We start from the raw sequence: 14,365 nt of genomic DNA, 5'->3' as shown, positions 1-14,365 counted from the left end.
TAAGGTCCTCTGCCCTTGTCTCTGGGAGATAATACTTTGTAATGACCTGCTACCGTGCTACGTACCACCAACTCCACTTCGCCCCCCCCCCCCCCCCCCGACGCGAACCACTTTATCTACGCCAATCCTGGTTTGTAATATATCACATCAGAGATACTAGTAAATATTATTATGCTGCCTGGCCTTTAGGTCCAGACTCCAGTGGTAAGATGTATTCCAGATTGACAATTCAATAGAGAATATCTACTGGAGTAACTGCTATCATTTCTGATAAAACATATGAACATAATGACGTTACAAGATAGGGCTCTAGCCTAAGAGAGAGGTTATATCATTTACTCTGTACTATCTACGGGGTACAAAAGCCCAATATAATAACATAAGATAATTCAAAGGCAGACCGGCAGAGAGGTCAAAATGGTGCCCACTGGATACGACTCACACACCGACCAATCCGCATATAGTTTCTGTCCCCACATGTCAAGAATCGAATCGTCCGTAGTATCTATCTAGATAGCTAGACAGCGGGCACCAACTTGCGGCATGTACGGTATGGAATGCGGGTAGATCCAGTAGACCTTGCAGACCACAACCGCAAATACCTAGTACCTACTAGGTGGTAATCTCATACAGAGTACGGAGTGTTACTTAGTACTACAGTAATAGTACTCCGTACAGAGTACCGTCATAGGTACCTTGGTAATCTGTTAAGGACGTACCGCTCTGCAAACTGACGCGACTGCAACGCGTTGCCAGAAACACAGTGGAGGTAAGTAGTACTTACTAGTGTTGTGATACTTGATACTCCGAAACTGAGTCCATGGGTTAGCTTATTGTACTCGAGCATTGATTGCTATCTTTCTCTGCATCTTCTTGCCTGATCGACTTCCACCTCGCATATCTATCTGTCTTTTAAGTCCTCTCGAAACTGCTCTGCTTGGTATACACCCTTTCACAATAACTTGCAGAAAGCCATCAAATTCTGTTTACAATATGGCTGGTAAAGCGGGAAACAAACGCGATGCCAATCATTTAAGAGCACCAGCAGTCGACTCAAAAAAGCCCAAAACGAATAACGGGAGTATCACGTCATTCTTTGGTGTCCCCAAACCTAAGGTCATTGGTCCCATACCGACATCCACGCCGTCACCATCATCCAGCTTCAATAAGCTAAAATGGGTATCATCATTGACTTCCGAGCAGAAGGAGCTGCTTCAACTTGAGATCGACACTTTGGATGAGAGCTGGCTGGCACAGCTAAAGGAGGAATTGGTGAAACCGGAATTTCTAGGACTGAAGCGATTTCTCTGCAAAGAGAGACAGTCAGGAGCTAAAATCTTCCCCCCAGAAGAGGAGGTCTACTCTTGGTGATACTCCTTTATCTTACTCGAGCGTAGAGATCTCGCATCCAGTGGCTAATCATTTCTTAGGTCCCGTCATACACCTCTCCACCAGGTTAAAGTGGTCATAGTTGGTCAAGATCCGTATCACAACTATAACCAGGCCCATGGACTCGCATTTTCTGTCCGCCCCCCGACCCCAGCCCCGCCCTCACTTGTCAATATCTTCACTGAAATTAAGAACGACTATCCCTCTTTTCAGAGACCCGCCAACAAAGCTGGCCTTCTCACACCCTGGGCAGAGCGTGGTGTTTTATTACTCAACACCTGCTTGACTGTTCGCGCCCACCAGCCTGCTAGTCATTCTAATAAAGGATGGGAGATATTTACTCAGAAGGTCATCGAATTGGTAGCCCGGGTGCGAACACGTGGTGTTGTCTTCCTTGCATGGGGTACACCGGCAGGCAAGCGTGTGATAAGCATTAACAGAGCAAGGCATTATGTTCTGCAATCAGTTCACCCTAGCCCCTTAAGTGCATCAAGAGGGTTTGTAAGTAGAGACACTACTTATTCATCGGCCATATCTCTTCTGACAGACTTCTTGTTTTGCAGTTTCTGAATCAACATTTCAAAAAGTGCAATGAATGGCTAACCGAACGCTATGGTGCTGATGGGGCCATTGACTGGAGCTTGAGCTCTAAGAGAAATACCAGCAATCCTCTTGCCATGATCCAAAACCCTGATCCAGCTGATAACTCCAAATCCCCCGCCGCGAAGGATTCGGGTTTTCATTTATCAGAAGACGTCATCGGTGGGACAGTAAAAGCAGCCGATGGGTTTGAAGATGATCTTGAGGCGCTGGAAGCTTTGGCAGCAGAGATGACCGGATAATTGCCAATACTGGTGATAGGCGTCGTATTGCTCTATACAAAAGGGCTTCGAATGCAATATCCAAGGTGATTAATAACTTATTCATGACTGAATCTTTGGTAGACTTGTCGGGATTGACTAAATTTATAACATATTTAATGGTATTTTACTGCTACTTACTGCTTACTAAGGATTTAATACTTAATTTCTGTGTCTACTTTCTTTAAGTATATTTAACAGCAAGAATAAAAATTCTAATAATTTCTTTTAATATATATTATTTAGTATAGAGTAGAGTACTATACTTCTCTTTTAAAAAGAAAATCTTAGAAATATAACTTTATTATATAAAAAATATATATATATACTTCTTCTTTTACTGTCTTTGTTAAATTTAGAGAAAGCTGATATAATAAAGTAAGATCTTATTATAATATATCTAGTGTGTTGTAGTTTTAGTCAGTCCCGACTTGTCCGTAACCCAATGGAGAGAAGGCTTTGACAGCGACAAATAGGAAAGAAAAACATAACCATTGCAGTGACCAACAGCTCAGTGCCAACATTTGTCTTTACATCATGTGACTCTATTTCCACAATCTTACCTAAAAAACTTGATGTCTCAGGCACTCCCCTGTAATATATCTCGGTGTTTATACCATTCCCCGCAGAGCACGCCGGAGTGTCGACGGCCTTACTTCTATGGAGAAAATGATTCCGGGAGACTTGCTCTATGCAGTGAGCGATCATGCCCTATACAAACATTCTTATATTTTGTGAACTACAGTGCGCCAAACTTCTGCATTGAAGTACAACATGGGCATGTCTCAAATCCAACCTGGTTTCACGAATGGGTAAAATAACACCCGGTGTTTAAGTAAAGACGCGCAATTTCCATTTCAGATAATACACCAGTGAGGATTGTATTAAAAAATAAGACTAGGATGGAAAATAGGCTTTCTTATTATTGCAATAAAATAAAGGCGTTGAAACCGGTGATAGGGTACAGGATAATAATGGAAGATTAGATCTTGAAGACCCTTTACAATTCATCATGCTCTGCCTTATCTTCCGCGGTAGCAGCCGGAGGCTTGGCATGAGTCGCAGATGCAGAAGCATCTGTCACATCACCGCCTTCCACAGGTTTCTCACGACTAGTATCAAGAGAATCGATGTGATGTTTACCATTCTCCTTCACAAAGTTTGCAAGGTCTTCCACCGTTCGTGAGCCTGTATATTCAATGGGAGAGTCTTTAGCACCAGCCGGGTAAAGCCTAATTGTAGGAAACCCAGTGATCGGATCCGGCACGTCGTTGGCCGTTGCGTCAATCTTGGCAATTGTGATTTTAGCTGCCAAATCAGGATAGTCCGCATACAGAGCTGCGAGTTCTTCGTACTTGGGAGCAAGGCTGTTTGACTCTGGTTAGCTGTCTGCAACTCAAGAATGAGAGGAAGGTAAAAACATACGCCTTGCAATGTCCACACCAGGGGGCATAAAATTCGAGCAGAACATCTTTGTCGTTATCAATGACAAGGTCTTTGTAAGAATGAGCCACCACAACTGTGACTGGTCCCTCTTGGGTCTCTGGAACTGGCTCCGATTTGATGCTGGGTTCAACCTTTCCATCAAGAACATCTTGGATAAACTTCTCCACGTCATCGGCATCGATTTCTTTCGACTGATCGTATGGGTATTTGGCGTTCTTCGCGGGGTCCTGGATAGCGAAAGCAGGGAATTTCTGTGGATCGAGGTTCAAATTTCCAGCATGCGCTCCAAACATCTTGGCGTCAATGGTGGCAATGTTGATAGAACCCTTATGCTTCTCTGCAATGGGTTTCAAGATCTCCGTAAACCTTTCACGTTCGTCCTTGGTTTCAGCAAAGATGTACGCCAAAGGTATCCCAGCCTATAAAAACAGAATTTTTGAGATTAGAATGTGTAAAGCGGCCTGTGTCGAAGGTGACAAGAGTCTCATAATAGATAAGAGTTACTCACCCCAATATACCCAGAATAGGTCTCAGGGCCAATCTCGCCAACAAGAGGAGTGCTGGTAGTCTTTACCCAGCTATAGATCGCTTCTTGGTCGAATTCTCCCTTGTACACGGCCTTCTTCTCGTCAAAGTCTTTGTAGAGCACGAGAGACGGCTGATCAACACCCTCCGCCTTGGCGATATTTGGATCACTTGTAGCGGCAAAGAGGTAATTATCTCTTTGAGATTCAGCGAATTCTTCGAACGCGTCATGGGCTGCCTGGTCCTCGGATGGAATGTAGCCAACTACAACAATCTTGTCCAGTGTTTTGATCTCCTCCAGGTTCTCCTCATTCACAGGAGATACAGCGGGAAGAGCTTGTTTGATCATGTAAGAAATAATGCTAATAAATCACCGGCGCATTAGTACTGTCACATAAACACAGCTCCGTCCTCCCCCCAGCTGCCGTATCCGTTACAATAGGGGCGAACTTACGCTTCTGTTTGACGAGCACCTTGATAAGGTTTGCTGGATTCAGGGCCACGGAAGATCTTGAGAGTCGGATATCCTTCAACCCCTTGGCTCTTGCATAGGTCCTCCTCCGCGGTGCAATCAACTTTGACTAGAGGGATGCTCTTTGCCTTCAGCTCTGTGGCTGCTTCTTCGTACTTTGGTGCGAGGGCCTTGCAGTGGCCACACCAAGGAGCAAAGAATTCCGCGAGGACCAGATCATGTTTACTCAGGAACTCGGTGAAAGTATCCTTGTCGAGTGAGATAACGTCAGACTCGGTATCAGCCGCAATAGCAGCCGATGCCCCGAGAAGACTGAGGATCCAAGGCGCGAAAGAGCGCATGTTGCAGGAAAATGCAGCAACACGGGGAAGAAGGTCGAAGAAGCTCGAGTGATGCCGGCCTTCCCAATATCCTATTGTAAATAGTAAGTAATTGGGAGGTAATGTGAAATAATAACCCTAATCGAGCGCCTGTGGAGAAGTGTGAGGTAGACCACGGGCAGAGCAGGGGCTAGACACAAAGGAGCGATGATATACAGAGGTAGGCAGGTAGTGATCGGTTCTTAAATATTTAGTTAAGGTATGGGGATGAGGAGTTGAGGACAGTCTGTTCTTTCTGTAGTCAGCTGCTTGCTGGGCACTATGACTGGCTCGATCGGACCCGCCAAGTACAGCAAGGGACCTACAGGGAATGGTAGATCGTACTGTGTATGTATCTAAAGTAAATGCTTACTACGGAGTACCTTATGTAGGTACGAGCAGGTAGTAGTAGGCAGTACAGGAGAGCTACCTATAGGTACAGTACGGAGTACTCCGTACCATTTAATACCACCACCTTCACTACCTACAGTATCTACCTACCTACCTACAGTAAGTAAGTAAGTACCTAGGTAGGTCTTCCGTTCCATGTCAGTAAGGATCATGGATATGTAAATATATATATATATATATAATATATGTACCTACTATATATAGTTCTTTACAGAAAGTTTGTATAATCCTGGTTGCTGGGCTTACCTAGAGTGGATTTTTTTAACCTGACGGTTAACTGTTTTAAACAAAACGGTTAAAAAATACAGACACAGGTATAAAGATAAAATACTATATAAATCTCTATATAATTTTATATATTATAATTTAGATTATTAAATATAAAATCTATATTATATATATATTTTTATTATCTAATATATTATTAATATATTATATTACTTAATAGTTAAAAATTAACTAATTAAAATATTCTGAAACTAATTAATTATATATTAAATATAAATTAATTATACTAGACTATATTTAAAATATAAAATATAAATATAAATAAGACTTAAGTTTAATTATATTTTAAAAATATTAATATATAGTAAAATATTTATTTAAATATAGATTTTAAAAGCTTGGTTTTTAACCTGTTTTTCAACCAAAATCCACTCTAGGCTTACCTGGGTGTTAAATCTATTATACTAAAATATATATATCTTTATATAGATTTAAAATATAACTTTAAAATTAATATATATAATAATTTAATAATCATAATATTTTAATATTGAATATATTAATTAATTATTTTAATTATTGTAAGGGATGATATCCGCGGGATGCATCCTTACAAGGGTGAAGCCCACCTCCTCCTAGAGTGGCTAACAGCCAGGTCAGGTCAGGTTAATTAGAATTTTTATATCTAATCACCAGGTTATAATTAGATTAAGAAAGTTTTTATATCTGATTATAATATAATTAAAAATCAGATAGTTAATTATTTTAATTATTTTTAGTATTAAAAATTTAGAGTGGATTTTTTAAACCTGACGGTTAATTATTTTAAGCAAAATAATTAAAAAATACAGACACAGATATAAAGATTATAAGAGTGCATGTTGAGATAGTATAAAGAAAGTATATTTATTATAAAATTAAGATAGTATTTATCTTACTTAAAATATTATTATTAATCTTTTATCTAATTTTTCTTATAAATAGATATATCTATAAGAATTCTATAAATTATATATTATATTAATATAATTATTTTATAAGAAACTATCTCTATAGTATAGATATTTCTTATAATATATTATATTATAAGAATTATAAGAATTACTATTTTTATAATTATTTTTTTTCTTAGAATCTTAGTCTCTAAGATTATTATTTATAAAAAATTAAATATTATTAAAATCTCTATTATAAAATCTTCTTTATAAAAAAATAAATTAGAGAAAAAATAATTTTTTTTTTTTTTATAATATTTATTTTATATAAGCTTATTACAGCTGTTTTATATAGCTATAATTATATTATTATTTATTATATTTTAAATCTCTGTAATTATAGCTAAATAGTAAATATTATAAATATTTTTATAATTATAATTAAATAATAAATATAATATAATATTTTTAATTTAAATATAAATTAGAGCTCGGGACTTAGAATTTAGAATTTTAAAAAAAAAATATTTTTCTTAAATTTCTTTTTTTTTTTTTTAATTTTTTTTCTTAATTTTTTTTTCTAATCTCTGCGGTCTCTCTCTCTAATTATTATTATTATTATAAATAAATATTTATTTAAAAAATTCTTATAGTTATTTATATTCTTATAGCTGTTTTATATTTTTATAATTATTTTATATTTTTATAACTTATTTTATATCTTTATAATTATTTTATATTTTTATAGTTTATTTTATATTTTTATAATTATTTTATACTTTTATAGCTATTTTATATTTTTTATAACTTATTTTATATTTTTATAGCTGTTTTCTATCTTTGCGGCTTATTTTATATCTTTACAATTATTTTATATTCTTATAACTCTAAAGTATTTATATTAAATTATAAGATATAATATTTTATAATTTTTTATTAACTTATAAATATTTATTATTTTATAAATCTGAGATATATATAATCTAATCTAAGAGTTATAATTAATTATTTTAATATTTTTTTTTATATTATATATCTACTGATTTTTTTTTATAAAAAAATTATTATTTTTATTATTAGACTTTTATTTTTTTTATTTTTTTTATTTTTTTTTCTCTCTTTCTCTCCCCGCAAGTATTTATAATAAATAATTTCTTAGAAAGATTTATTTTATATTTTATAATTAATATAGAATTAAAATAATTTATTCTTATAATTATTATTACTACTATTATTATTATTATTATTACTATTATTATTATTATCTTTATTTTTATTATTATTATTATTATTAATACTGCTGCTGTTTCTGCTATAATCTCTTTATTTTTTTTTATAATAGATATCTATCTTCTTTGCAGAATATAAGAAATTAATTTATATATAATTTATTATTTTACTAGCTAAGACTCTTAAAATAATTTAATTTTTTATAATATTATTTTTCTGTATTTTTCTTATAGTTTATTATTATAATAAAAATATTATTTTAAATAATATTCTTACTATTCTTATAATCTGTGGGTAGTAGATAAATAAATTATTCTTTTTTTTTAAAAAATATATTTAGATTTATTTAGAATTAATCTATTTTATAAAATATTAAGATTATAAACTAGACTTCAGCTTAATTTATAAATCTATTTATAATAAACTAATTTATTAATATTTTTATAAATATATTAATAATTTTATTAGATCTCTCTTTTTAGACAGAATTATAATTCTTATTTAATTAAAAAAAATATTAAATTATATAATTAAAAATATAATCTATTTTTTTTATTAAATTTAATAATTACTATTAGCTAAAAATTCAGGTTCAGCTCTATAAAACTTTTTTTATAATTAAAACTAATTAATTTTTTTTAATTAAATATATAATATATATTATAATTTCTCGGGCTTGAAAGTATTTATAATATATATTAATAATAATTATAAATAAAGATATAATAATTATATTTAGATTAAATATAAAATCTATTTTTTATAAATTAAATAATTAATCTATTTATTTTTATCTCTGTAAGTATTTATTATATCTTATATTTTAAATTATTATTAGATAAAAATTCTTACAGATAATTTTTTTTATTATTTTATTATTTTATTTTTTTTTTTATTTTTTAAATAAAGACTATACTTATAAATAAACTTTTTATAAAATTATAAATAATATAGATTTATAATTAATTCTTAAATATTATTCTTAGAGTGGCTTAACCTGATCATTATATCTTAACCTTAATCTGGCCATAATCTGGCAGTTAGATTAAGATATAAAAATTTTTTAACTATATAGTTAAGATTAGATTAAGATATAATTATTACTATAATTATTTATATCTGTTAATTAGAAAGATTAGATATAGCAGATAGATTAATAACTATAGATTAATTTATAATATATATATTTTTCTTATATAAATAATATATAAAATATAATATATATTTAATTATAGTATAAATATAATAATATTCTTTAGATATAGTCTATTATTTAATTTATTTAATTAATTATTTTAAAAAATATATTATACTCTGAAAAAAACTTTTATAAAATTTAATATAAAAAAAATAAAAAAAATATAAAATATTTATTTTTTATATTATTCAAGATAATAATTATAATAATATAAAAATTATAAAAATCGGGTCTCTATCTCTATCTGAGTATATATAATAATTAAAGACTTAAATAAAACTAGTTTTTTTAATTTTAATAATAATTTATTCTTTAAATTATCTTTAAGATTATCTATATTCTTATTCTTACTAATATAAAAAATAGTAATTATCTTATTCTTCTTTTATTTCTTAAATATAAAAATAATTAAATCTAGATTAAGATTATTAAGTATATTCTGATATTTCTTATTTATAATAAAATAATTAATATATATTTAAAATATAATTATTTTAATTATATTAAGATTAAAACAGCTCTAATAATAATAGCAGATATTTTAAAAATTATTAAAAAAATATTTAATATTAATATTATTAATTATAATTAAAAAGAAATCTTTAGTTATCTAATAGAGAATAAGAAATTAATTATAATAAGATTTTTAATAAATAAAAATATTAGTATATTCTATAATATCTGAAATTATATTAATTTAATTAAAGATATCTTAAGAAGCTATATATTTTTAATATCTAGATATATCTTAAGTTCTTTATATATTTTAATAAGAGCTGAATATAAAATAATTTTCTGATTTTTTATAATATATATAATCTTAAGATTTAAAAAAGAAGAAAAAATCTGATTTAAAAAGCTTATTTTAGTTTAAATATTATTATAATTTATAAAGATCTGAGAAATAGAAGAAAAAGATTTAATAATATTTTTTAAAAATAAATTAAATAATTATAATTAATTTATAATTTTAAAGTTATTTTATAAATAATAAATATAAAAAAATAAAAATAGAAAACTCTATAAAAATAATTTATTTTATTTTAAAATATAATTTTATATAAATATAATTTATTATATTTTAATATATAGCTGAGGCGCCTGCTGTATCTTATTTATTTTAATAAATTTAATAATTAAAAATTTATATTTAAAATCTAGAATTATAAAATAGTCTTTTTTTTTAAATAAAGCTGTTTAAAATATAATAAATTAGAATAAAAAATAGATATTTATAAAAAAAATTTATAAAAAATTTTTATAGAATTTTCTATAAGAGCTGTAATATTATAATATAAATCTAATATATTTTATTTATTTATTTTATCTGTTTAATCTATTTAATTTATTTAATTTATTTAATCTATTTAATCTATTTTATTTTAATAATCTAATTATTTATAATCTTCTTAACTATCTGTTAGTTTCTAATCTTATTAATAACTTTTTAAATTATATCTTATTTATAAATCTAAGAATAGCTTGACTCAGAAGAAATAATAAAATAAAAATAATATATTTATTTTTAGTATTTTAATTAATAATTAATATATAGTTTTTCTAATATTTTATAATATAATTAAAATATATAGCTAAAACAGAGTAATAATTATATATTTTTATATATATTTTTTATTATAAAAATAATAATTTTATAAAAAGCTAAATTTTATTAATATAACTAGAATTTTCTTATTATTTTTAATAAATAATAATAAAAAAGATACTAATTTCTTTCTTAATTATATTTTTTTAATTTAAAAAGCTTCTTTTTATATACTTTTAAATAATAATAAAAATAGCCAGATTAATAATTATTTAATCTGAGTATATCTTAATTATACTAGAGCTTAAAAAGATATAGCAGATAAATCTTAATATTAAGAATAATTAAAATAATTAATTATCTAATTTTTAGCTATACCGCGGTTAGATATAAAAATTTCTTTAATCTGATTATAATCTGGCGGTTAGATATAAAAATTCTAATTAATCTGACCTGACCTGGCTGTTAGCTACTCTAATTATTCTTACTAAAATAATTCTTTTATTTAATTAAGATTTCTAAGAATCTATTTTAATTTTATAAGATTAATAAGATCTCTGAATAATATTTATAATTATTTTTTTTTATAAAAAAATACTTTTATAAGTTTATTCTATTTATTTTATAATATTTATAAAATAATAATATATAAAATATATTATATATTTATAATTTTATAAATAACTCCAGCTTATAGACTTATAAATTTATTTATTTAATAATATAATAATATTTTTTATTTTATAAATCTAGTTTCTTACTAGTCTGTCTTTATAAAAAATATTTTATAAATAATTAAATTATCTTTTCTAATATAAAGTTTTTTATTTATTTTTTATAATTATAGAATTATTTCTGCTTTTTATAAATAGAAATTAGATTTTTTTTTATTTTAATATAAATTTTCTAAATATATTTAATTTATTTAGAGATTTTGATCTCTGTTTTTTTTTTTATAAAAATATATTTTAATAATTTATAAATATTCTATAATAATAATATAAAAGAATAATTTCTTTATAAAAACTTATAAAATATTATTATATATAAACTCTATTATAGATAATAAATTTATTTAATTATTTTATTTAAAATTAATATAGTTTTATAAGTACTATTTAAAAATATTATTTAATCTTTTAGTCTAATTATTAGTTTATAAATAATAAGCTATACTTAGCTTTTTTTTTATTATAAATATATAGATAAAATTAAATCAGATATTTTTTATAAAAATACTATTATAATTTATAATAATCTTCGCGGGTATATTATATAAATAAAAATTCTTTTTAATAAAGATTTGTATAAGATTCTCTTTATCAGAGTGGCTAACAGCCAGGTCAGGTCAGATTAATTAGAATTTTTATATCTAACTGCTAGATTATAATCAGATTAAGAAAATTTTTATATCTAATTATAATATAACTAAAAATTAGATAATTAATTATATTAATTATTTTTAATATTAAGATTTATTTACTATATTTTTTTAAGCTCTAGTATAATTAAGATATATTTAGATTAAATAATTATTAATCTAATTATTTATTAAAAATAATAAAAAAATTCTAGTTATATTAATAAAATTCAGCTTTTTATAAAATTATTATTCTTATAATAAAGAATATATATAAGAATATATAATTATTACTTTATTTTAGCTATATATTTTAATTATATTATAAAATATTAGAAAAATTGTATATTAATTATTAATTAGAATATTAGAAATAAATATATTATTTTTATTCTATTATTTTTTCTAGATTAAATTATTCTTAGATTTATAAATAAAATATAGCTTAAAAAGCTATTAATAAAATTAAAAACTAGTAGATAATTAAAAAAATTATAAAGAATTAAATTATTAAAATAAAATAGATTAAATAAATTAAATAGATTAAATAAATTAAATAAATTAAATAAATTAAATAAATAGAATAAATAAATAAAATATACTAGATTTATATTATAATATTATAATTTTTATAAATAATTCTGTAAAAGCTTTTTATAAATTTTTTTTATAAATATTTATTTTTTATTTTAATTTATTATATCTTAAGTAACTCTATTTAAAAAAAGAGATTATTTTATAATTTTAAATTTTAAATATAAATTTCTATTTATTAAATCTATTAAAATAAATAAAATATAGTAAATATCTTAGCTATATATTTAAATATAATAGATTATATTTATATAAAATTATATTTTAAAATAAAATAAATTATTTTTACAGAATTGTTTATTTTTATTTTTTTATATTTATTATTTATAGAATAGCTTAGAGTGGCTAACAGCCAGGTCAGATCAGGTTAATTAGAATTTTTATATCTAATCGCCAGATTATAGTCAGATTAAGAAAATTTTTATATCTGATTATAATATAATTAAAAACAGAATAATTAACTGTCTTAATTATTCTTAATATTAAGATTTATTTATTATATCTTTTTAAGCTCTAGTATAGTTAAGATATATTTAGATTAAATAATTATTAATCTGACTATTTTTATTATTATCTAAAAATATATAAAAAGAAATTTTTTAGATTAAAAAAATATAATTAAGAAAGAAATTAATATTTTTTTTATTATTATTTATTAAAAATAATAAAAAAATTCTAGTTATATTAATAAAATTTAGCTTTTTATAAAATTATTATTTTTATAATAAAAAATATATATAAAAATATATAATTACTATTCTATTTTAATTATATATTTTAATTATATTATAAAATATTAGAAAAACTATATATTAATTATTAATTAAAATATTAGAAATAAATATATTACTTCTATTTTATTATTTTTTCTGAATTAGATTATTCTTAAATTTATAAATAAAATATAGCTTAAAGAGCTATTAATAAAATTAGAAACTAATAGATAGTTAAGAAGATTATAAATAATTAGATTATTAGAATAAAATAGATTAAATAAATTAAATAAATTAAATAGATTAAATAAATTAAATAAATAAAATAAATAAATAAAATATATTAGATTTATATTATAATATTATAGCTTTTATAAAAAATTTTATAAAAATATTTTATAAATCTTTTTTATAAATATCTATTTTCTATTCTAGTCTATTATATTTTAAATAATTTTATTTAAAAAAAAAAAACTATTTTATAACTCTGGGCTTTAGATATAAATTTCTAATTATTAGATTTATTAAAATAAATAAAATATAGCAGATATCTTAGCTGTATATTAAAATATAATAGATTATATTTATATAAAATTATATTTTAAAATAAAATAAACTATCTTTATAAAATTTTTTATTTTTATTTTTTTATATTTATTATTTATAGAACAGCTTTAGAATTATAAATTAATTATAATTATCTAATTTATTTTTAAAAAATATTATTAAGTCTTCTTCTTTTATTTCTTAGATTTTTATAAATTATAATAATATTTAAACTAAGATAAACTTTTTAAATCAGATCTTTTTTTTTTTTTAAATCTTAAGATTATATATATTACAAAGATTCGGAAGATTATTCTATATCTAGTTTTTATTAAAATATATAAAAATTTAAGATATATTTAAATATTAAAAATATATAGCTTCTTAAGATATCTTTAATTAAATTAATATAATTTTAAATACTATAGAATATATTAATATTCTTATTTATTAAAAATTTTATTATAATTAGTTTTTTATTTTTTATTAGATAGCTAGAGATTTTCTTTTAATTATAATTAATAATATTAATATTAAATATTTTTTTAATAAT

The 14,365-nt window shown here is 24.7% G+C and overlaps 2 protein-coding genes across 2 annotated transcripts; one reads left to right on the top strand and one right to left on the bottom strand.

The window, feature by feature from the left end:
- The first annotated feature begins 624 nt into the window (after positions 1-624).
- On the top strand, positions 625-2,393 carry BO70DRAFT_346959 (uracil-DNA glycosylase). The gene is made up of 4 exons (XM_025541567.1): positions 625-769; positions 830-1,367; positions 1,431-1,890; positions 1,953-2,393. Exons 2-4 carry the CDS (start codon positions 994-996, stop codon positions 2,229-2,231), a joined length of 1,113 nt encoding a protein of 370 aa, XP_025394310.1. The 5' UTR covers positions 625-769; positions 830-993; the 3' UTR covers positions 2,232-2,393.
- Positions 2,394-3,049: 656 nt separating this feature from the next.
- On the bottom strand, positions 3,050-5,370 carry pdiA (protein disulfide isomerase PDI1). The gene is made up of 4 exons (XM_025544470.1): positions 4,675-5,370; positions 4,204-4,582; positions 3,675-4,114; positions 3,050-3,616 (listed from the first exon to the last, which is right to left on the bottom strand). The coding sequence occupies exons 1-4, from the start codon at positions 5,031-5,033 to the stop codon at positions 3,250-3,252; spliced, it is 1,545 nt and encodes a 514-aa protein (XP_025394309.1). The 5' UTR covers positions 5,034-5,370; the 3' UTR covers positions 3,050-3,249.
- Between the last annotated feature and the right edge of the window lie 8,995 nt (positions 5,371-14,365).

Source organism: Aspergillus heteromorphus, assembly GCF_003184545.1.
Source record: "Aspergillus heteromorphus CBS 117.55 chromosome Unknown BO70scaffold_60, whole genome shotgun sequence".
Lineage (NCBI taxonomy): Eukaryota > Fungi > Ascomycota > Eurotiomycetes > Eurotiales > Aspergillaceae > Aspergillus > Aspergillus heteromorphus.
This window is presented reverse-complemented; position numbering and strand designations above follow the sequence as displayed.